The sequence below is a fragment of the Pipistrellus hanaki genome (genome assembly GCF_964339955.1).
Source record: "Pipistrellus hanaki genome assembly, chromosome: 17".
Classification (NCBI taxonomy): Eukaryota; Metazoa; Chordata; class Mammalia; order Chiroptera; family Vespertilionidae; genus Pipistrellus; species Pipistrellus hanaki.
Genome location: NC_140519.1, coordinates 38,721,583 through 38,746,670, shown reverse-complemented (window position 1 = coordinate 38,746,670; position 25,088 = coordinate 38,721,583). Strand labels below are relative to the sequence as shown.

The window sequence follows — 25,088 nt, the reverse complement described above, 5'->3', positions numbered from 1 at the left end:
TCCCATACTAACCACCAGTCAGTTAAGACAAATCACCATGAGCTCCCCAATTTCTGAGTTGTCTCTACCATCTTCCCTTCTGATGCCTTCCTCCCATCCCAGACAACGCCAGCCCTTTGCTGGAGAAATCCAATGGCATTGCTGGTGGCCTGGAGCAAGTCAGTAAAAACAAACACACACACATTCCTGTCCTTTAAGTAGACTTTTCATAACTAACAACACTCCTTAGAAAATCGGGAAATAAATAATAATTTTTGAGCTGGAAGGAGACTTAGAAATTAATCTAGCTCCTCATTATAATCAGGAGAAAGCTGAGGGCTTTCAGAACTGGTTAGTATAGAACCGTGGTCAGTAAACTGCGGCTCGCAAGCCACATACGGCTCTTTGGCCCCTTGAGTGTGGCTCTTCCGCAAAATGCCACGGCCTGGGCGAGACTACTTTGAAAAAGTGGTGCTAGAAGAAGGTTAAGTTTAAAAAATGTGGCTCTCAGAAGAAATTTCAATCGTTGTACTGTTGATATTTGGCTCTGTTGACGAATGAGTTTACCCACCACTGGTATAGAACTAGGATTAAAATCCCAGGGTGATCTCACTCCCACTCCTGGATCCCGAGACTGATGTTCGTGAAAACGGCCTGATGTGTTCGGAGCCGAGCTTCATGTATTGAAATGAAGAGGGCCTCACCCTGAGTCCTTTATGAGCAAGAGCCCGTCTGTAGCACGCTTTCACGTTCCCGGCATCTATCCGGAGTGCCTGGTCGCAGTCCCGCTTGGCCTCTTCAAACTGGCACAGCTTCAGGTAACAGAGCGCTCTGGTGTAACAATGGAACTCAGTGTTACGAAAGGGAGGGACAATATGTACCTATAAATTTGACGGCTAAGAAAAATCAGAAAAGGGCTCATTAACTATGTATCTATACACCACAGCTGTTTTCTCAGTTAAAACCCAACACTTAAGCATAATCATGGAATTTTCTTGTAACACATGCAATTATGGCACTGGGAATGCACTGCAAATAAAATACAGCCCCGGCCCTCAAGGAAGAGACAATTAAAACAAGCAAACGTGCCCGGCTGGTTGAGCATCCCATGCACCAGGAGGTGGCCGGTTTGGTTCCTGGGTTGCAGGCTCCATCCCTGGTAGAGGGTGTGCAGGGGGCAGCCCATTAGTGATTTTTCTCTCATGGATGTTTCTCTCTTTCCCTCTCCCTTCCTCTCTCTCTCTCTCTCTCTCTCTCTCTCTCTCTCTCTCTCTCTCTCTCTCTCTCATCAATAAAAACATATTTTTAAAAAATAAAAGCAAGCCGAAACCGGTTTGGCTCAGTGGATAGAGCATCAGCCTGCGGACTGAAAGGTCCCAGGTTCGATTCCGGTCAAGGGCATGTACCTTGGTTGCGGGCACATTCCCAGTGGGGGGTGTGCAAGAGGCAGCTAATCGATGATTCTCTCTCATTGATGTTTCTAACTCTCTATCCCTCCCCTTCCTACCTGTAAAAAATCAATAAAACATATATATATATATATAAAAGACCATATATATATATATATATATATATATATATAAATGACCTTTTTAAAAATATATATATATATATAAAAGACCTTTAAAAAATAAATAAATAAATAAGTAAATAAATAAAAGCGAACACAATAAAATCTGTAAAGAGTGCTTTGGGAGGACACAGCTGAGAAACCTATCAGACCTTGTGGTGCTGAGGAGAGGGCAAGAGCAGCCAGAAGAGACTCCCCAGGAGAAGAGACATTTAAATGGAAGCCCAGAGCATGAAGTGATGATTTTCCAAAGCAAAGGCCCTGGGGTGAGAGTTGAGATGTAGGGAGAGGAGAGCGGAGGCCAAGGGCAGCATGTGCATTTCTATTTATTTATTTGTTAGAGAGAAGAGGGAGAGGGAGAGGGAGAGGGGGAGAGAGAGAGAAACATTGATGTGAAAGAGAAGCATCGGCTGATTGCCTCCCATATGCAAACAGACCAGGGATCGAACCCGACACCTGGATATGCACCCTGACCAGGATTTGAACCGGTGACCCTTTGGTGCACGGGCTGATACTCCACTACCGGAGCCACTCCGCAGGGGGCAGTACCTGGAACATATCCCATGTTGCCAATGGGATAAGAAAAGTGCCAGGCAGCCTCATGTAGGGATGAGACTGGGAGAGCGGGCAGGCCCGATCACAGGGGGCATGGTAAACTGGGCTGGGGAAGCTGAGCTTTCTCCCCAACGTAACAGGTTTTTAAAGAGGGGCTGACATGTTCTCCAGGTTTGGAAAGATCCCCCTAGCTGCCACCTGGAGGACGGGGAAGGAGGGAACGAGACGGCAGGCTCACCCTGAAGATGTTGCAGACAAAAGGCAGATACGAAAACAAAACAGGGAGAAGTTCGGTTAAAAGAATTCATCTGAAATAGCTGGAAAGCTCACGCTAAGAGTCCCTGTGCTTTAGGATCTATACTTTATGTTTCCTTGTCACCCCAGATCCCACCTACTCCCTAAAACTCCCCAGATCACCAGTTGACACCTGAGTTGCATTTTAGAACAATCTGCCCATTCCTACCACGCACTAAAGATGCTGACCCCTCCCCTTAGCTCTTTAAGAGAAGAAGGGCACTTAGGACACCAGTTCGAGAGTTGTCCTCGTCCCCCCATGGAGGACAAACTCAGGCCTGTGGTGCAGTGAGGCCGCAGCCAGGAAGGGTCAGAGGACCCATCCCAGCCGGATCGCCAGACCTCCCTGCCCACCACATCTCACGTTTGCAGTCTCTCCAGAACTCCTATCCCCACCCCCACCCCCCACACACCTCTTAGACAAGTTGCTATATAAATGAGAACCATGGAGAAGGTTAAGTTTAAAAATTTTGTCTCTCAAAAGAAATTTGACAATTTGTCTATATATTTTAAATAAACCATATTGACATAAGAAATAGTTAAAAGTTACAAAGAACTACTTGCCTGTTTGTATAAATGGCACATTCCTTATTGTTAATCTGTAAGCACTCGCTGTATTTACTAAGTGCATCTTCATAGTTTCTGTCCTTCACATATTGATTTCCTTCTTCTTTAAGGGTTTTAAACTTGTCTTCATCTATGGAACCCCAAAAAATGAAAGCAGAGGAAGTGTTTATAGAAGCACCTCTACAAAGCCTTCAGTGCAGCTGTAAGGAAATCGATTGCAGATCAACCTGCCCCGCTTACCATGCGGAGCTAGAGTCTAAAAAGAACAAAACTGTGAACAAATTAGGAAGATGAACTGGCTGTGAGTAGAAGTGCTTATACAATTGTGACACTTTTTTTCAAATTGGAAAACGTGTAAAATACAAGTACTTGTGTGATCTTTATCCGTATTGGCATGCCTTTTCTCTGCCAGACAGGAATGCCTGGTGTTGCGCTTTTCTCTGACTCCCCTGTGAGCTAACGCAGCCCCGCCGACGCTCTCCTGTGGCTTCCACGCTCCTCAGCCCTTCCTTGTCTCACAGAGCCCAGCTTTAACCAATGTGCTTTCCAAAATAAAAATAAAAACCTAGTGTTTCATCACATGACTATTTCGTGGAAAATGGACCAACAAACCAACCCACTAACGCATGAAGTAGACAGTGGTCCAGTACCCTAAAGTTCTTTGGGAAGATCACACCTCCTCCACTCTTGACTCCTGTGGCTTAACGCAACCCCTACTCTAGCCCTGTCTCTTGGGGTAATCTTTGGGTTTTTGTGTGTGTGTGTTTTTTATCAACACATCCTATTCCCTTGGCCAAAACAACCTAATTGGTCAGGGTTGGGCCTATGAGAGTCAGTGAGCTGCAATATGATTGTTGTGGCAGCACCTGATAAGGAAATTCTTGTTCTTTCCTGTGGAATGAGGGGGAAAGGAGCAGCTATGTCGCCATCCTATGAGACAAAGGAAGAGTCTATCTGAGAATGGGGCCCAGAGAAAGGACAAGGGAGAGAGCTGAAGGAGAATGAGTCCTAAACCCAGCCTTCCCTGCAGCTACCCACCCACCGGTGGACTTATCCACCACAGGAGCAAAAACAACCTGTTTGGGGGGTTTTTTTCTTTCTTTTTCTTTTCTTTCTTTCTTTCTTTCTTTCTTTCTTTCTTTCTTTCTTTTTTTTTCTTTTTTTTTTTCTTCAAGCTATTAAGAGTTGGGTTTTGGCCTTGACTGGTTTGGCTCAGTGGATAGAACGTCGGCCTGCAGACTGAAGGGTCTCAGGTTCGATTCCGGTCAGGGGCATGTACATTGGTTGCAGGCACATTCCCCAGTAGGAGGTGTGCAGGAAGCAGCTGATCAATGTTTCTTTCTCATCAATGTTTCTGACTCTCTATCCCTTTCACTTCTTCTATAAAAAAAAAAAAATCAATATAATATATATATTTAATAATTAAAAAAAAGCTACAACTTTGGGGCAACATATTTCCTCATTCTTAAATTAATGCCACCAAAAGCAATGGCGTTTCTCTCCCTCTGGACGTTGATAGGTACAGACATGAAACCTGAAAGTGCTGTGGTTCTACTGTTTCCGGCCGGAGCGGCACCGTGATGAGCTGTGTGTGCATGATTTTATAGTCCACCGAAACCATTCCTTATGATTTCCTGTTACTTACAACCAAAGTTTTCTAACACACAGTGTTAAAATTTTAAGTTTTAAATCTATGTCATAACTTTACCCTATGAATAACTTTATATAAATAAATAAAAATCCTTAACCTAAAATCTAAAATATACCTTTAAATTCTGTGATCTAAAAATACACCTATCAAATACACCTATCAAATAGGTGTATTGAATTTATAGCATAAAATTGAATGTAAATGATAGCCTTATTTGTCCCTCTGTATAAACAGCATAAAGTATTATGTTCTCATTTTCTTATTTCAAATAACAGAATATTTTCTCATGTTTCAAGCTTCAAAGGGGTCAAACGACACTCCCCATGAATGCTGGTGTATATAAGCTCTAAAACAAAATAACACAGTATTTTTTCCCCCTCAATTTGCTAAAAACCTTTCCTCCAGCTTTTTCCCCAACAAGGTTTGTGAGCTCTCGGTGTCCTTTCTCACTAATGATCAGTACACCAGGAACAGAACAAACCATACGTGTCCCTTTGATTTGCTGTGGCACATCCAGAGTATGGTTAGTATATGTCCTTTGTAAATCACAGCCACCCTTCATTGAGCAAATGTGTTGAGCCAGGCCCCATTAAAAATGGACTCCAGAAAAGGAGAGGTCTCTGCGATTTCCCCAGGACTGCTGAGTCACCTAATAGCCTTGGCAGATGGTCCCTGCGTCTTCTCTCAAGGCCATAAGAGATGAAGGTCTAACCCTAGCCACTGGGACATCATGGCTCTGCAGCTTCAGAGTTTCTGCAAAATGGACTCAAAATGAACACAGAGAGTTCCTAAGCAGGCAGGAGAAATGAGATCTCAACTCACTTTAAAGCAGAAAGCACGAGTGCAGTCCCTCTTAGTAAGCACTGCCCAAAGCAATGAGGTAGCTAGACGGCAATGCAGGTTCGTTCACAGCTACGCCCTGAGGCAGAAGGAAGTATCTGCTGGTTACTCATGTAGTCGGGTGTTTTTTTTTTATTTCAAACACATAAATCTTAATGGTGTCACAGAGAACTGCACGCTACTTAACTCTCTTCCTTCTTTCTGTGAACATGATGCTAACTTGATCTTTATTGAGGCTACTGTAATCTTACAGTCAGCATTTAAGATTATATATGCCTACTATATAATACAGAGTTATTTCGTAAGATTTATATGCCTATAAAATACAGAGATATTTTATAGGCATATCTCCATTGATTCCTAAGAGCAATTTTCCATGAGGTAGTTGCTCTTGGTAATCCCCTATCATAAACACTAGGACACTGGAGATGTGAAGCAAGTTCTTAAGACTCTGTAGTTAGAAAGAGGATAAAGAGGGCGTAACCCCAGATCTGACGCCTAAATGCATGCTCTTATTCTACTGCTCTACTGTGAAAATGTACAGGGCTCAAAGTAACCCTTGAGAGAAATGAGTCCAGACTTCCCCTACCTGTGCTGCCCGGTTGGGGGTGGCTGCAGGAATCTCCCACGTGGCCTGGGGGCGTCTCCGCTGTAGGCTGCCAGGCTCGCAGCTGCGCGGAAGCAGGCACAGAAGGTATGGCTGGCAGCTTCTCCCGCCAGCGTGGGCCATCCAGATGCATTAAAATTCTTGTTATTCTAAAGAGAGCAAGAGTTTTCTTTATTGACCATGCAATTTGCTTTTCATATTACCAAAGGTCATATCAAGAGTTAAGATTTACACCCTGGCCAGTGTTGCCCAGTAGCTGAAGTATTGGCCCATGCAACAAAGAGTCATGGATTCGATTCCCAGTCAAGAGCACATGCCTGTGCTGTGGGTTCACTCCCCGCCCCAGGTTAGGGTGTGAGTGGGAGGCAACCAGTCAGTATGCCTCTCTCAAATCTGTGTTTCTCTCTCCTCTCCTCTCTCCCTCCCTTCCACTCTTTCTGAAAAGCAATGGAAAAAAAATATATATCCTAGGGTAAGGATTAACAAAAACAAAACAAAGAAAGAAGTAAGATTTACAAATGCTATGCATTGGTGTACTTCCCTGTCCATATAAACTTTTCAAAAGGACTTTTAAAAGTTGCCAAAAACTATGTAACTTTATTTTACTTTTTTTTTTTTAAATCCTCACCCAATGATATTTTCCATTGATTTTTAGAAAAAGTGGAAGAGAGAGGGAAATACAGAGAGAAATATTGATGTGAGAGAGAGAAATACTGATGTGAGAGAAACAAATAAATTGGTTGCCTCCTGCATGAGCCCTGACCAGGGCCCAGGCCAGGGAGGAGCCTGCAACCAAATTATGCACCCTTGACCGGAATTGAACCTAGGACCCTTCAGTCCTCAGGCTGATGCTCTATACACTAAGCCAAACCAGGCTAGAGCCCCAAAATTATGTAACTTTAGATTCTCTTTTATCAAAAAATAAAAATTAAACATCTGCAATTTGTTTAAAAATTAACATGCAATACCATTTTAGTTTTTAAAAAGGTGAGCTATAAAAACAAAATCGAGAAGGCCTAGAAGAAATGTCCCACATAACAAGTAATATGACTACGAAATTGATAATGTGTCATTCCTGAGGATACTCAGAAGCACTAGGGAATTTCTATGCCCAAACTGTAAAGACAGGGGCACAAGACTGGGCTGCCCTCGCGGGACACTCAGAGTGTCATTCCAAGATCATGGGTTCAATCCCTAGTCAGGGCACATCCTAGAATCAACCAATGACAGGGCTGGTGTGGGTATCAGCCTATGAATGGAGAGGACCCTGGGCCAGTTCCCATTCAGGGCACAAGCTTTGTGAACTCAGGAGGGGATGTGCAGGAGGCAGCAGCTGATCTCTCACCGATGTTTCTATCTCTCTATCCCTCTCCCTTCCTCTCTTAAACCAATCAATAATAAATAAATAAATAAGTAAGTAAATAAATAAATAAATAAAGCCTGGGCTAAAACTGTCATGTGGAATATTGCTTTTTCTTAAAATATTTACCTGCAATTAAAATACTCTTACCTTGTCTTGTTTTCATCTCTAAAATAATTTGCCTTTATATATATATATATTAAAGAATAGGGTACTGGAGTCTATGAGGGTCCTTGTATTAATGACAATTACTAACAGCCATCATGAAATTCCAATTAACATCCCTAATTATCACTCTCATCATTTTTAACATACAAAATATCATACTTTTATTTAAAAACAAAATATAGAATTACATCTTTGGAATGAATCTGGTTTTCAAAGGGTGCTCCTCAAGACTGAAGGTTGGCTAGTAACTACTAGACTGCATTCAAGAAGTACTTCTTTTGGGTGAAAAATTTTGTATTTATCGAGACAAATAGCGTGCACACAATTTCCCAGTTTTCTAAACTGAAACTTCAATAGCGTTCTTTGGCCATGATAACCAAATATCATATATTTTGGTGTGAAAAATACATTTGAAAAAGAATGTGTAACCACCCACAACTGCAAAAGAAAAAGAAGCTTTAGAAAATAAGAAGAATTTTCAAGCAAAACTTGTATTACCAGCAGGGAGGAAGGAAGGAGCGGCGGGAAAGAGATGATGTGCTGCCAGGGAGTGAGTAAGTATAGGCAGGGAATTTTACATGTAAGATTCCTGGAGAGGAAGAGAGGAATGTGGTTAATGGGAGACAGAAACAAAATAAGCACCAATGCTTCAGTAAATAAAAAAAAAAATTAAAAAAAAAACAAAAAAACTGCTGTTGCTTCGATGGAAAAGCAAGCATAAATATGGGGTTCACGAAAAAGAATGGTGCAAGTTTTAAACGGCATATTTTACAGAAAAGCATATATGGCAATACCAGACAAAGCTTCCTCATTTCATATAATGATATACCAGCAAGAACCATTCAATTACAAAAATAAACGAGTCTTAAAAGTTAATTTGTAGCCCTAGCTGGTTTGGCTCGGTGGATAGAGCGTAGGCCTGCGGACTGAAGAGTCCTAGGTTCGATTCCAGTCATGGGCACATGCCCAGGTTGTGGGCTCAGTCCCCGGTAGGAGCCATGCAGGAGGCAGCTGATCAATGATTCTCTCTCATCACTGATGTTTCTAACTCTCTCTCCCTCTCCCCTCCTCGTTGAAATCAATAAAAACATTTTTTTAAAGTTAATTTGTATAAAAGGGCTTCTTGCACACATATAAAAAGTATAATGCAATCCTCAAAAAATTAAACAGAATTACCATGTCACCCAGCAATTCCACTCATAGGTATACAAAAGGAGCTAAAAACAGGAACGCAAACAAAAACTTGTACTTGAATGATCATAACAGCACTTTTCACAATAGTGAAAAGATGGAAACAACCAAAATGTCCATTGGTGGATGAATGGATAAACAGATGTAACGTATCTATGCAATGGAATATTATTCAGCCATCAAAAGGAAGTACCGATACATGCTACACCATAGATGAACCTTAAAAACATTTCCCAAGTGAAAGAAGCCAGACACCAAGGGTTCATATCCTATGATTCCATTTCCATGAACTATCCGCGGAGCCAGGAAGGAAATCAGTGTTTGTCAGGGGATGTGAGAAGGGAGAATGAGAATGAGAATGAGAATGAGAATGAGAATGAGAATGAGAATGAGAATGAGAATGAGAATGAGAATGAGAATGAGGAGTGAGGAGTTTCCTTTTGGGGTGATGAAATGCTTTAAACTAGTTAGGGATAGCACAACATTGTGAATATACTAGAAAAGTCACTAAATTGCATACTTTAAAATAGTTAATTTTAGCCCTGACCGGTTTGGCTCAATGGACAGAGCGTCAACCTGTGGACTGAAGGGTCCCAGGTTCGATTCTGGTCCAGGGCATGTGCGTTGGTTGCGGGCACATCCCCAGTTGGGGGGGTGCAGGAGGCAGCTGATCGATGTTTCTCTCCCATCGATGTTTCTAGCTCTCTATCCCTCGCTCTTCCTCTCTGTAAAAAATCAATAAAATATATATTAAAAAAAAAAAAAGACACAAACAAGTGGAAGCATATACTGAGTTCATGGATTAGACATAATTCCACATCACCCAAAGCAATCTATAGATTCAACACAATCCCTATTGTAATCAAAACAGTCTGGTATAACAGATCCATGGAACAGAACAAAGAGCTCAGAAATCAACCAGAGCCATTACGGTCAATTAACATTTGACAATGGAGGCAAGAGCACACAATGGGGTAAAGACAGTCTCTTCAGTAAGTGGTGCTGGGAAAGCTGGACAAGCAGGCGGCAAAAGAAAGAAACTAGACCACCAAGGTACACATACACAAGAATAAACTCAAAATGGATGAGAGACTTAAATGTAAGTCACGAAGCCGTAAGAATAATAGAAGAAAACACAGGGAGTAAAACCTGACATCTCACGTAGCAGAGTTTTCGCCCGTCTCCGAGGGCAGGAGACACAAAGAAAAAAATAATAATAACCAATTGGGACCACATCAAACTAAAAAGCTTCTGCACAGCAAAAGAAACCCTCCTCAGAATGAAAAGGGAGCCCACTGTATGGGAGAACATATTTTCAAATGATACAACTAATAAAGGTTTAATTTCCAAAATAGATAGAGAACTCAACAAAAAGGAGATAATTCAATCAATATAAGAAAAAATTGGCAAAGGACCTGAGTAGATACTTTTCCAAAGAGGACATACAGATGGCCAAGAGATACAGTATATGAAAAATGCTCAGTCATCAGAAAAAAAAAATGCAAATTAGTATCACCTCACACCTGCCAGAACGGTCACCATTAAGAAATCCACAAGTGCTGGTGAGGATGTGGAGAAAAGGGAACCCTTGTGCACTGCTGGTGGGAATGCAGACTGATACAGCCACTATGGAAAACAGGATGGAGTTTCCTCAAAAAATTAAAAATAGAACCGCCTTTTGACGTAGCAATTCCACTTATAGGAATTATATCCCAAGAAATCAGAAACACCCATCAGAAAGAATATATGCACTCCTGTGTTCATACAAGCGTTATTTACAATAGCTAAGATCTGGAGACAGCCCAAGTGCCCCTCAGTATATGAGTGGATAAAAAAGCTGTGGTACAGGCCAGGCTAGTGTCCTCAATGGTTAGAGTATTGGCCCACAAACAAGGGGTTATAGGTTCGATTCCAGGTACCTAGGTTGCAGATTTGAATCCTGCCCTGGTCCGGGCAAGCGCAGGAGGCAACCAATCAACGTGTCTCACAGCAATGTTTCTCTCTCTCTTCCCCTTCTTCCTCCCCCTCCTTTCCACTCTCTGAAAATCAATGGAAAAAATATCCTCGAATGAGGATTAACAAACAAACAAACAAACAAAAACAACAACTGTGGTACCTTTACACAATGAAATACTATGCAGCTATAAAAAGTTTTTAGCCCTAACCGGTTTGGCTCAGTGGATAGAGCGTCAGCCTGTGGACTCAAGAGTCCCAGGTTCGATTTTGGTCAAGGGCACGTACCTTGGTTGCGGGCACATACCCAGTAGGGTGTGCGCAGGAGGCAGCTGATAGATGTTTCTTTCTCATCGATGTTTCTAACTCTCTATCCCTCTCCCTTCCTCTCTGTAAAAAATCAATAAAATATATATTTTTTAAAAAGAGTTTTTATCCTTTGGACAACATGGATGGACCTAGAGATTATTATGCTAAGCAAAATAAGCCAGACAACATCACATTATCTCATTTATAAGTCTGATAACATCAATGACCTCATTTATATGTGGACTCTGATGAACAAAATACACTGACAAACAAAATAGATTCAGAGGCATGGATGCATGGGACAGATGGACAGATCTCAGAGGGAAGGTGGAGGGTGGGGACAAGAACAGATTAACCAAAGAACTTATATGCATAGCCCAGGGACACAGACAATAGGGGTGTGGTGTGGCTAGAGCTGAGTGGAGGGTGGGAAAGAAATGGGGGAAATGAGGGGACATCTGTAATACAGTTCTGTTAACAATAAAAAAAAATAGACTATTCATTGAATAGTAATAAATGGACCAGGAAACAAATATAAAGTTATTAGAGGCCCTGTCTGGTGTGGATCACCTGGTTGGAGCATCATCCCATACACCAAAACGTGGTGGGTTCAATTCCCAGTCGGGGCACATACCCAGGTCTCAGGTTCAATCCCCAGGTCGGTCAAGATGCATGTGGGAGGCAACCTATCAATGCTTCTCTCACATCGGACGTTTTCTTTCTCTCGCTATCTCTCTTCCTCTCTCTAAAATGAATTTTTAAAATTGCTAAAAAAGCCAAAACCGGTTTGGCTCAGTGGATAGAGCGTCAGCCTGTGGACTGAAAGGTCCCAGGTTCGATTCCGGTCAGGGGCATGTACATTGATTGCAGGCATATCCCCGGTAGGGGTTGTGCAGGAGGCAGCTGGTCAATGTTTCTCTCTCATCGATGTTTCTAGCTCTCTATCCCTTTCCCTTCCTCTCTGTGGAAAAATCAACAAAATATAAATTTAAAAAATTGCTAAATAAAATTAGTTAAAGGTATTTGAGGACAACTCAGAACGTATTGTGGGATACTTAGAAATTAAGTTGGAAAGAGAATCATTTGGTTTGGATGGAGGGAAAGGCAGCAATCATTCCTGTAAAGTCAGTCACAGAACATGCACATGATTTGACACCTTTCCTGAAGGAGGGAAAGGAAAAAAAAACCTCGTCCCTTATAAAACATCTGACCCTCAGACCACGTTACCTGTTGATGCTGTCATTTGCTATCTGGATTCCGCAGTCTATCTGCAACACGGTTTTGTAATCCACGTAAGCTTTCTGATACTTCTCTAACGTCTCATGGGCCATTGCTCGCCGAAGAAGCGGTTTAACTGAGAATGGCTGAAGTTCCAGAGCCCTAAGGGACGCAAAAACATTACATGTCATTTGTTCTCCACGTTACTCTTTAACTTGACTGACTGAATGTCCACCGCAGTACCGGGCTACATACACACCTACCTGGCATTGCATTGTCACAACCTGGCAACGTACCAGGAAGGCAAACCCCGAGGAGCAGAGCAATCAAACCTGAGGTCACTTCCTCTCTTCTGAACCAGGACCAAAGCCCTGTGGCATTCCTTTGCTCTTTCCCCACTGAAACTGAGCCTCGCCCACCTCTACGCCTCTTTCTCCATCCTCCCCTGCCCTCACCCCACTGTACCCCCACCCCTACCACACCCTCCCACTCCCCTACATCCCAATAGAGCCCATCATGGCAGCAGGCACAGAGTAGGCTTTCAACAGATTGTTATTGAAGGATTAAAATGGAACTTTTTATTTGCACCTATGTATTTAATAAGGCACCTTGGCACAGAACCACAAAAACTTGCATTGCTGTTTGAAAATGAGCTCTCTGAAACTTAATACAGTTTTTTATTATTCCCCTGCTTATAAAGGGCCTCAAAAAACAGACCAGAGGTGATCAAGGAGGCATATAATGACTTATTTTTTAATATATAGTTTTATTGATTTCAGAGAGGAAGGGAAAAGGAGAGTTAGAAACATCAATGATGAGAGAGGATCACTGGCCAGCCAGCTACCTACTGCATGTCGCCCTCCCCCTCATTGGGGATCAAGCCCAAAACCCAGGCATCTGCCCCGACCCAGAACTGAATCTTGACCTCCGGGTTCATAGGTTGATGCTCAACTACCAAGCTGCACCAGCCAGGCATACAATGACTTCTTTAAGCCAGAGATTTTCATCTCGGACTTGTCTATGAAGTATTTTCACTATCACTAGAGATGTATTTCAAAGTTAAGTTTCTTGGTTTTGTTTGAAGTAACTGTTTAAAGCACATGTGTCAAACACAAGGCCCGCGGGCCAAATCCAGCCCGCCAGGCCTTGCAATGTGGCCCGCACCGCGCTGTCATCACTGCACTCCGCTGTCAGTTTATGACATTGTCAGTTTATGACTGTTCAGTAAACCATTCGGCCCGCGATTTAGGCTGGATTTTAGATTTTGGCCCCTTCTCTGATTGAGTTCGACACCCCTAGTTTAAAGGAACTTCACTGCTTAACGTAGTTCATGATATTCTGAAATAGAGCATACAATCAAGACTGTATTGCTCGTCTGGTGTGACTGAGTGTTTGAGCATGGACCAGTAAACCAGAAGGTCACAGTTCAATTCCCGGTCAGGGCACATGCCTAGATTGCAGGCTGGATCCCCAGTAGGGGGTGTGCAGGAGGCAGCCAATCAATGATTCTCTCTCATCACTGATGTGTTGGTCATTTTTATCCCTCTTCCTTCCTCTCTGATATAAACAAAAATCTATTTTTTAAAAAAAAAAACAAAAAACACAACAACAAAAATGAGTTTGAGAATCAATGCTTTGGAGTAAAGTCACCCAGGCCCCTCATGCTGGAGGTCGGTACTGACCGACAGAGCTGGATTGCTAGGCCCAGAAGACAATGTTAACCTAAGGACACCTTACCCAAGCACCTCCCACCGCCTTCCCCAGCAGGCCGGCTGTCCTGCAGACAGACCTCCACTCTAGCCTCCCTGGACACCATGGCTGGAGTCCCACCTTTCACCTCCTCTCGGGTCTACAATGAAACACAAGTTTTAACAAGAAAATGCCTGCCACCTTAACCAACCTCACTTACGGACAACGTGAGCCCACTGTTTTTACAGTAGCCCTGTCTGTACGGGTACCAGGTTTTAAAATAAAGAGTCCTAAATTTCACTCACTGGAGGGAATACCTAAGACAAGTCTGAAGGGTAATGTATTAGCAACAGGCACCTACGTGGGAAGGGTTGAAGGGAAACAAAGTTTTTGACACCCAAGAACCCGTGCCTTTTCAGCTCGGCCGGAGTGGCTCGGTTGACTGAGCACTGTCCTGTGAGAGGTTGCCTGTTTGATTCCTGGTCAGGGCGCACACCTGGGTTGCAGGTTCGATTGTTCGGGGCACATACTGAAGGCAACAGATGGATGTCTGTCTGTCTGTCTCTCTCCCCCTTTCTTCCTCTCTCTAAGCATGTCCTGAGGGACAGAGGGTGAAGCCTGGCTGGTGTCGCTCAGTGGTTGAGCATCTAACCATGAACCAGGAGGTCATGGTTTGATCCTGGTCAGAGCACATGGCCAGGTTTCAGCTTGATCCCCAGTGGGGGGCATGTAGGACACAGCCGAATTGATGATTCTCTCTCATCACTGATGTTTCTCTCTCTCTCTCTCCCTCTCTAAAATCAATAAAACCATATTTTTTTTAAAAAAAGAAGAAGAAATTGTGCCTTTTGGGATACTGATTTTTAAACTGTCTATTAAGAAAGAAAAGAATTAGAAATGAACCTTTGATCTTTCCCTCCTTTCCCGCCCAGAGATTCAGACAGAAAAACCTGAAAGAAATCTTGCCCATATCCACCTTGGCCTGATTTGAATTAAGTGTGGTCGGCAGAGAGGCCTTAAGCAGGGACCTGTTTGCGAGAACCTCTCCTCCCCGCCCCAATCTCATTGCTTCTGGGTTGGCTAGCAAATCTTTACCTGCCACGTAAAGATTTCTTTGTCAAAAATAACATATACACACCAAATTTTACCTCACTATCTCTTTGGAACTGTCATGCTTTGGTGAATTCCCCGTGCACATGTATTAAAATGTGATTTTCTCCTGTTATTACTCCTCTGTTACTCTGACTCTGAGCCCAGCTAGAACTCAGAAGGTGGGAGGAAAAGCATTATGTTAGCCCTCTCGCAGGCTCTTGGCTGCAAACCGCAGTGCGCCCGATGCCCTGCACATTCACGTGGTCGTGCTGGTTAGCAATGGGCGGTGGTAAATGTTTAACACCCAGCTCTCCTGCGGGGAAGAGCCCAGGTTTGTGGCATTTGCCAGTTTTCATGGTACAGTACTGCGCCACGGCAGACCTCAAGCTATCCGCTTGACTTCAAGCAATTCACCAGTTCCTGAAAATGTCACAACAATTAGCTAATGTGAACTAGCACAACAGTGGGTGAGGTCTAAAGTCAGGCCAGACTGAATATAAGGAAGAGAGAAACATTGATCAGCCACCTTCTGCACTCCCCCTACTGGGGATGTGCCTGCAACCAAGGGACATGCCCTTGACTGGAAGCGAACCTGGGACCCTTCAGTCCACAGGCCGATGCTCTATCCACTGAGCCAAATCGGTTAGGGCGGAATATAAATATTATTTATTTAAAATTTGAGTACTAAGACCTTTAAAAAAAAAAAAAAATCCTCACCTGAGGATATGCTTAGAGAGAGGAAGGGAGAGAGAGAAATACTGATTGATTGCCTTCCATATATGCCATGACCAGGGATGGAGCCCACAACCTGGGCATATGCCCAACTGGGAACCGACTCCTGGGACCTCTTGGGCCAATGGTCAACCACTGAGCCACACCAGCAAAGACCGTCTTTTTAAACTGTAGACCTAGCCCTGGCCAGCTGGCCCAGTTGGTTGGAGGATTGTCCTATACATCAAAAGGTTTAGGGTTCGATTCCCAATCAGGGCACATAACTACGTTACAGGTTCAATGTTTTTCTCTCACATCAATGTTTCTTTCTCTCCCTTCCTCTCTCTCTAAAATCAATAAACATATCTTCAGGTGAGGATTTAAAAAAAAAAAAAAAAAAGGTAGCTACAGATACTAACAAGTTTTTACCAATGGCATTAAACTGATACTACCAATGAACAAAATGAATCATTCACCTTATAATCAGGGTAGCCACATAAGTTACTGTCCAAACTGGGGCTTCTGAGAGTGAAAGGGGGTGGTAGCAATAATTATACCAGACGGAAGGAGTAATCCAGGAATGTTAAGGTCAAAACCAGGACATACGACTTCTTATTTTCTGGATTCACTAATAACAGCTTCTTTCCAAAAGGCTCCTGAGGATTAGTACTTAACGGTAAAAGAAAACAATACTTTTTATTCGTGAAAATGTGTTTCCTCTATTTCAGCATGTCACTGGCAGGGCACCCTGGGTGACTGCTGTGCCTGAGGGATGCAGAGCTGTATAAGCCATGGCTGCTGACCTCACAGGGCTTGCAGCCCAATGCCACGGATGGCCCACGTACCCACAGGTGAGAGAGTGACAAGAGGACCAGGGAGGCTGCAGGCGACCAGGCAGGCAGAGAGGGGCGGTAGCTGAGCAGAAACTTCAGAAGCACAGGTGTGCGCAGGGCCCACTGAAGACAGTGGGGACCGAATGGGAGCAGAAAGCCTGTTTGGGGAGCAGGATGGTGACAGAGTACTTTGGAACTAGTATCTGGAAGAGCGTGCTGAGCTAGTGAACACCTGTTTGAAACAGTTTGAACAAGACAGTTTGAGGGAAAGTTCTGATGCCACGGTGGACTGCGGGAGGGAGGGAGGGAGGGAGGGAGAGAGAGAGAGAGAGAGAGAGAGAGAGAGAGAGAGAGAGAGAGAGAGAGAGAGAGAGAGAGAGAAGCCAGAGCATGGATGGTGGCAGTAGAGGAGATTTACAGCACCACCTTCTACGCCTGCCTTCCTATGTGTGAAAGAGAGTCTACAGTTTTTCCGTATTAATCCATGAGCACCCCTGACGCCTCCTTCAGAAACGACAGCCACGCAGAAAGCTCAGAAGGGCAGTGGCATACGGCATCCCACGCCCCGGAATGACAGCCACGCCGCCCCACAGACCTGGCCACGGGGGGCCGTTTACCTGTCACAGTCCTCGATGCAGCCGCTGCAGTTCCCTGCCTTGAGGTAGCACGCCGCTCTGTTTGAATACAGCACACTCAGATCGGCTGCACTTTCGTTTCCTAAAAAAATCACATGCAAGGAAATAAAATCTCATGCAAGTTAAAAAATCCATCGGCAGCATCCACTCCTCCCAGAATTGCAGGACTGACGACAGAGGTCCGGGTGGCGCTGCAGGGCTGAGGACTGCTGACGGCGCAGAGCCCCGGGGGGCTGGGGACCGTGGGGACCGTGGGGACCGCCCTCGCCGGCACGCACCCTGCGCGCTCCACGGTGCGTCCCGCCCGCACCGCCCTGGGCCGCGGGGAAGGAATGCAGGGACGCCCGCGCCTGTCACTCGGGAGGAGCCCGGGCCTCTCCCCTCCGGGCCCGTGACGCTCAGCCCGGGGCGGGGAGGGGGGTCCGGGGAGCCCGGGGCGGGGAGGGGGGGGTCCGGGGAGCCCGGGGCGGGGAGGGGGGTCCGGGGAGCCCGGGGCGGGGAGGGGGGGGTCCGGGGAGCCCGGGGCGGGGAGGGGGGTCCGGGGAGCCCGGGGCGGGGAGGGGGGGGTCCGGGGAGCCCGGGGCGGGGAGGGGGGTCCGGGGAGCCCGGGGCGGGGAGGGGGGGTCCGGGGAGCCCGGGGCGGGGGAGCGGGGAGGTCCGGGGAGCCCGGGGCGGGGAGGGGGGGTCCGGGGAGCCCGGGATGGGGAGGGGGGGTCCGGGGAGCCCGGGATGGGGAGGGGGGGTCCGGGGAGCGGGCGCAGCGCTCCTACCTGCGGGCTCCAGCTGCGCGATCGCCGCCGCGTACTTGAGCGCCGCCTCGGCGAACTGCCCGGCTCGGAACAGCTCGTTGCCCTGGCCCTTGAGGCCCGCGGGGCCGGCGGGGCCGGCGGGGCGGGCGGGGGCAGCGGGGGCAGCGGCCGGGGCGCCGGGGGCCGGGGACGCGCCGGCCGCCGCGGGGTCCGGGGCGCCTTTGCCTTTGCCTTTGCCGCCGCCTTTGCCGCCCGGGTGCCCGTTGGCGCGGGCGGCGGGGGCCGGGGCCCGCGGGCAGCCCCGCCGCGGCGCGCCCTTGTCCGGCCGCCGGCCCGCCTCGCCTCTGCCCATCATCTTCCGCGGCAGGTTGCCCATGGCGCGCGCGGCGGCCGCGGGCTCGGCGGCGGCCTCTGTGGGGAGAGGATGCGGGAAGCGAGTGTTTGCATCATCAGGACGGACTACCGGGCCGGCGGGCGGGGCGGGGAGCCGGGCGCCGCCCTCTCCCGGGCGGAGCCCCGCGGCCCCGCACCTCCGGGCCGGCCCGCCCGCCCGCCGGCACCGAGTCCCCTCCCATCCACCCCCCACCCCCGGGGCTGTCCGGGGGGGTGGACAGAAGCCAACCCCGTGTTTAACTCTTTAAACGCGGAAAGGCTTCTGGCTTGCAAACCGGCATTTCAAAATCTTCCCTTCAAAGCCCACGGGCAGAGGCAGGTCTTACAACATAGGCACTTCCCTTCCAGATACAATTTTGGAATGAATGAAGTTCCTAAGACTTGAATACAGTAATTGCACACACACACACACACACACACACTCCGCCCAAGGCTAGGGTACCCTTTCCTTATGTGCAAAGACTAGGAAATAAAAGATCACTTGGCAGAAAAAAATAAAGTCCAAGGGATTTGTAAGTTCACTTTGAAGCGAACTTAGCAAAGAAACCACATAAAATAAGCGCCTTGTTTTTAAGGTAAGTTTTGGGCCCTGGCAGGTGAGAGGTTCTGGGTTCCATCCCATTAGGGCACATGCAAAAGAAGCGACCAATGAAGGCATGAATAGCTGGAACAAATTCTTGTCCTCTCTTTCTCTTTCCCCTCTCTAAAATCAATAATTTGCTTTTAAAAAGTTTTTCATTACAATGATTAAAAAAAAAATAGTATATCGTGCTAACGTTATATAATAGTAAGAAGCTAGGAAATTTCCAAATAGGGAAACTGAGACAGACAGTTAAACAGCAGTTTGCAGCAACCTAGTAAACCCTATTTTCCCTAAACCAAGGACACTTAAGAGTAAATGGTTTCCAGATGGCAGGCGTTGCTCAGTGGTTGAGCATCAACCCGTGAACCAGGAGGTCCGATTCCCCCATCAGGGCTCCATCCCCAGAGTGGGTCGTGCAGGAGGCAGCTGATTATCTCTTATCATTGATGTTTCTATCTCTCCCTCTCCCTTCCTCTCTCTCCTAAAGCAGTAAAAATATTTAAAAATAAAATAAAATAAAACCCCTGAAAATGAAGATGACAGTGCACTCTCCCCAGGGAGCATGCCCCTGCCATTCCCTTCCCCTTCCTCTCCCCCCACCGTCTCCCACATGTGGGCACATATCCCCTAACCTCTAAGGGACCTCACGAGACTAGCAACCAGGAGAGCAGAGGGCAGCGGCAGCTCTTCTGGGGCTAATGCCCTGAACCTGTCTCCAAAGCCACCTTTCCTCTGACTTCCCAGTGAGCTAAGGCAGCCAGCCAAGGCTCTCCTGTTGCTGCTCCTATACCCCCCTTCCTTGTTTCACACTCCTAAGTATATTTTTGCTGAGGTCAATACACTCTTAACTTGCTTCTCTACACTTTGTTCCTTCATTGAAATCTTTCCCTCAAGAAGACAGGAACCACGTCTCTCCCTCTCCCCCCGGGAACAGCAGGATGACGAAAGCAGGGCTCCAATCTTGAGCTGATATCTGCTGCTTGAGTCCCCGCCCAGAACAGAAACGGATGGGAGCACAGACCAGCATCAGCGGTAACAATGGACACCTTAGCATTATTGCCCATTCCCTGGTATGCTGTCCTCTGGTGTCTGACCAATAAATACTATTACTACGTAGCTGCAGTTTATTTAGAACTTTATATGGGCCAAGACCTTCACATACATTATCATTAATTTTCAGGCCAAATAATAGCATCCCCGCTTTACAGACAAGAGACACAAGAAAGTAGCTGGGGCATTTTGCTCAAGCACAGAGCGCGAAAAATCCCAGCATAACTGGGATTTGGATGAACTGAACCGAATGCCCTGCGTGTACCTCCTTCCTTAAGATGGAATGTCGCCGGACAACGTGGCCAGCCTCTGGAAAGGTAAACAGAGGCCAGAACACGAAAGTCCTGTGAGTCCTGCTAGGCGCTGCACTACCTGTAGGACATTCCAGAGGACTTGTACAGGAGGTGACTCCAAATGTGGACCAGGGGAGTGGCCCTGTCTAGTAGAGTCATCGACTTGGGAGCTGCTGAATCACTGAAGTTTGAATGTGGACTGAGTCACTCAGATCAATTCTTAAAAGATGGTCACAGAAAAAATCTACAGTGGAGATGGAGAGATGTCTAAAACTGAGAAGAAGAAGAAAAAATAAACCAGGAGGGCATACCAAGAAGCATGAGTATTTCAGGAAGAAAGGGGTCAGCAATAGATATCAAAGGAAGTAATGGCCAACAGTGTCATTTGCACAGAGACTGAAGAGAACCAACAGAACCAGGATTTCAGTAGCCTTAGAGGGCAGTTCGGGTAGTTGGTAGTTGGTAGATGCAAAAATCCTCAACAAAATCCAAGCAAACCAAATCCAGTAGCATATTAAAAGGATTATCTGCCATGAGCAGTGGGCTTTATCTCAGGAATAGAATAGAAGTTCAACAGTAGAAATTAAGTGGAAAGATATTTCTTTTTTTAAAAAAACATCTTTTGTTGTTGTTCTTAATCCTCACTCAAGGATATTTTCCATTGATTTGCATAAACTGTTGTGCAGCAAAGGTTGTAATCAAGAAAGAAAAAAGACCACCCACTGGATGGAAGAAATGATATGTAAATTATCTGATAAGGGTCTACTATCTAAATATATAAACACTTATAATATATATATATATATATATATATATATATATATATATATATATATGCCTAAGCAACCATTATGAGCGAAGGATCGGAATGACCAGTCAACCAGTCGCTATGATGCACACTGACCAGGAGGGGGCAGACATTCAACACAGGAACTGCCCCATGGTGGTCAGTGTGCTTCTACAGCCAACCTCCCACAGCCAGCCAACCTCCCCGGGTCCCTTCCCATCCCTCCGGCTCTGTCTGGTTGCAGGACCCCAGGCCCAGTTGGCAGCTGGCAGGCCCTGACTGGCCCAGCCCTGATCAGGACTGAGCAAGACGCCTCCAATAGGCCCTGATCACCAACGAGGCTTAGGGATCCCACCCATACACAGATCTCGTGCACTGGGCCTCTAGTGCAACAATAAAAAAGGCAAGTAAAATGGCAAAGGGACTTGAACAAACATTTCTCCAAAAAGATATACAAGTGGCTTATGAACACATGAAAAGATGGTTAACACAATAAGTCATTAGAGAAATGTAAACTGAAACCATGAGCAATTACCACCTCACACACACTAAGATGGCTATAATAAAAAAGGCAAACAAGCCAAAACCGGTTTGGCTCAGCGGTAGAGCGTCGGTCTGCGGACTGAAAGGTCTCAGGTTCGATTCTGGTCTCCTCAGACATGGCCACTGGGAATATAAAATGCTATAGCCACTTTGGAAAACAGTCTGGCAGCTCCTCAAGACTTGAAACATAGCGTTACAGCAATACAACTCAAGCATCTCACTCCTGTACCCAAGAAAATAAAAAACATGTTCACACACATAAACTTGAATATTCATTAGAAGCATTATTCATAGCCAAAAAGCAGAAGCAACCCAAATGTCCACCACCTGATGAATGGATAAAGAAAATGCGGTATAATCTACGGGGGGCAGTTGGACATGAGTAGGTCAAAGACCATGGAACAGGTACAAAAGGTCACCAGGGCAGAAAGCCCCAGGTGCCTGGCACACAGACAATCAATGGTAGGGTGGGACCTCACCCCCAATGGTGACTTTTCCTCCCCAAGCATATCAATGGCCACTCGGTTTGGAACCCCTGACCTTTCCCACCCCCTAGAGATAACATCTAGGCCTCAGTTGTATTTCAGCTCCAGGCCCAGATAAGCAACAAAACCAGCCTCAGGACCAGCTGCTTTGAATAAAGACCCCCTGCCCTGGTGCTGGCCAATCCATCAGTGTAGACCACAACCCTGAAAACTGACGAACAGACTATTCAAACCTTCCCCTGGGACCTCCCCTAAAGTCTCCACCCTAAAACCCTTAGGATGGAGGTCCCAGTGCGCTCTCCCTCCAGAGAGCATGCGGGTGCCTTTCCCTTTTCCTCCCTCCTCCCTGCCCCAGGCTCCAAGGGTCCTTCCTTTACCTCCATAACTTGCCTTCCTAAGCCCATCTCTTCTAGGGATCACTTTCTCTACCTCTGTGACTTAACAAACCAATGTTCTCTTACAGTTTGGGTCTGGGCTCTGAATTCTTTTCTAGCCGGAACCCAAATACCGAGGTTGCTGAATTCAGGTTGGTCTGACCCCCTGGTCAGACACGGGCTGCTTACTGTTCCCGCCGCCGCCTACCACATAATGACTAGCAATTCTTTCTTGGAATGTGGTGGGAAGGAAAACCACCTGCAAAGATTCCAGCTCGATAATCTCCTCTGGACTTTAATATTATTTTCCTAATAGTGACTTGAATTTCTCCAGTCTTGTCCAAGGCTCCAAGACCTCTTTTTACAAGCCATCTGACAATGAAACTTGGTAGAAGCATAAAATAGTTCCAATAATTTTATTTCATTTTAAAAGGATGTCTTTAAAATGGCTCCCAACCTTTTATTCCACCTAATCTTTTTTTAAAATTTTTTATTAATTTCAGAGAAGAGAGAGGGAGAGAGAGAGAGAAACATCAATGAGAATCATTGATCAGCTGCCTCCTGCATGCCCCCTACAGGAGAGCGAGCTCAAAACCTGGGCATATGCCCTGTCCAGAATCCAACCCGTGGGCCCTTCTGTCCGCAGGCTGACAGTCTAGCCACTGAGCCAAACTGGGTAGGACTATTCCACCCAGTCTTGATTTGCTTTCCTGATAAAAAGGAACTAACTGGTGTTAAGATTTATATTCTCCTTATGAAGAAATTTTGTTTTCTGAATCTTACATATTTTTAAATATTCCATAATCTACAAAATAATCTGGGACCATGAATGACAAAATCAGAAATGATTCCTGGTCAGGGCATATGCACAGGTTTCAGGTTTGATCCCCAGTAGGGGATGTGCAGGAGACAGGCAATTAAATGATTCTCTCTCATTATTGATGTTTTTATCTCTCCCTCTTCCTTACCCTCTCTTTAAAAAATTAATGAATATAGCCAAAACCGGTTTGGCTCAGTGGTAGAGCGTCGGTCTGCGGACTGAAAGGTCCCAGGTTCGATTCTGGTCAAGGGCATGTACATCAGTTGCGGGCACATCCCCGGTAGGGGGTGTGCAAGGCAGCTGGTCAATGTTTCTCTCTCATCGACGTTTCTAGCTCTCTATCTCTCTCCCTTCCTCTCTGTAAGAAATCAATAAAATATATTTAAAAAATAAATAAATAAAAAATAAAAATAAAAAATTAATGAATATATATATATATATATATATATATATATATATATATATTTTTTTTTTTTTTTTTTAAGTTGATAGCTTGGCCAGTGTTGCTCAGTGGTTGAACATTGACCTACGAACTAGGAGATCATGGCTCAGTTCCCTGTCAGGGCACATGCCTGGGCTTGATCCCCAGAAGAAGGCAATCTATCAAGGATTCTTTCTCATCATTGATGTTTCTATCTCTTTTTCTCCCTCTCCTTTCCTCTCTGAAATCAATTAAAATTTTTTTAAAAAAAAGAGATAATCAGGAATTAAATTGAGCATTAGAAAACAATGTCAGGTTAAGATGAAAAATGAGTTTGGGAGATTGTATTAAGAAAAAGATAAGCCCTAGTCAATTTGGCTCAGTGGAAAGAGCATCGGCCTGCAGACTGAAGGGTCCCAGGTTCGAGTCCAGTCAAGGGCACATGCCTGGGTTGTGGGCTCGATCCTCAGCAGGGGGATGCAGACGACAGCCAATCAATGATTCTCTCTCATCATTGATGTTTCTATCTCTCTCTCCCTCACTGCTCCTCTATGAAATCAATTTTTTAAAAATATATATTTTAAAAATAAATAAATAAAGGAAAAAGAAAAACGAGCTATATTAAGAAAAAAGATTAAGGAAAAACCTGCTTGTGGATTTACACGGTAAAGCTATAAAAAGTTTGATAGACTAACTCATCATATAAGTAGTATTTTATATAACCAAAAGAGAAAAAATGTTTTACTCTTATCTCTACTGCCATCTTCATGTTTTCTTCCACTGTCCTTTCCACTTTCATCTTCTGAGTTTTCTACTTCCTGAATCACCATCCTTTTCCCCTTGGTTTGAGTCTTAGATGCAGGCGCAGCATTTTTCAGCTCTCTTTCAACCTCTGACAGGGTTTTCTGCAATATAATCACCATATTAAAAAAAAAAAAAAAAGATGTTTTCCTTTAATAAAAAAAATAAACTATTCTTTCAGGCAAGAATATGAAGCTATGAAAAAGTGGACAACGATAACTCACATAGGGCTTTTTATAGTGGACTATTGTTTTTCAAACAACTTTGTTGCTTTGGCTGATTTTTTTTTTTTAATTGGGTTTTTTTTGTTTTTGTTTTTTTTAATATTTTTTTTATTGATTTTATACAGAGAGGAAGGGAGAGAGTTAGAGAGTTAGAAACATCGATGAGAGAGAGTCATCGATCAGCTGCCTCTTGCACACCCCCTACTGGGGATATGCCCTCAACCAAGGTACATGCCCTTGACCGGAATCGAACCCGGGTCCCTTCAGTCCCCCAAGCCGACACTCTATCCATTGAGCCAAACCGGTCTCAGCTGCTTTGGCTGATTATAATCATACACCATTG

The 25,088-nt window shown here is 45.2% G+C and overlaps 1 protein-coding gene across 1 annotated transcript in view; it reads right to left on the bottom strand.

The window, feature by feature from the left end:
• The window catches only part of SPAG1 (sperm associated antigen 1), a 47,103-nt gene that overhangs the window by 10,150 nt on the left and 11,865 nt on the right, over window positions 1-25,088 (bottom strand). Inside the window, exons 9-15 of the mRNA XM_084864550.1 lie at window positions 24,466-24,625; window positions 17,993-18,382; window positions 17,205-17,304; window positions 12,272-12,424; window positions 6,046-6,212; window positions 2,963-3,095; window positions 684-810 (exon numbers count right to left, since the gene is read on the bottom strand). Of these exons, the coding sequence (XP_084720676.1) occupies window positions 684-810; window positions 2,963-3,095; window positions 6,046-6,212; window positions 12,272-12,424; window positions 17,205-17,304; window positions 17,993-18,382; window positions 24,466-24,625 (1,230 nt within the window). The remainder of the gene's footprint in view (window positions 1-683; window positions 811-2,962; window positions 3,096-6,045; window positions 6,213-12,271; window positions 12,425-17,204; window positions 17,305-17,992; window positions 18,383-24,465; window positions 24,626-25,088) is intronic.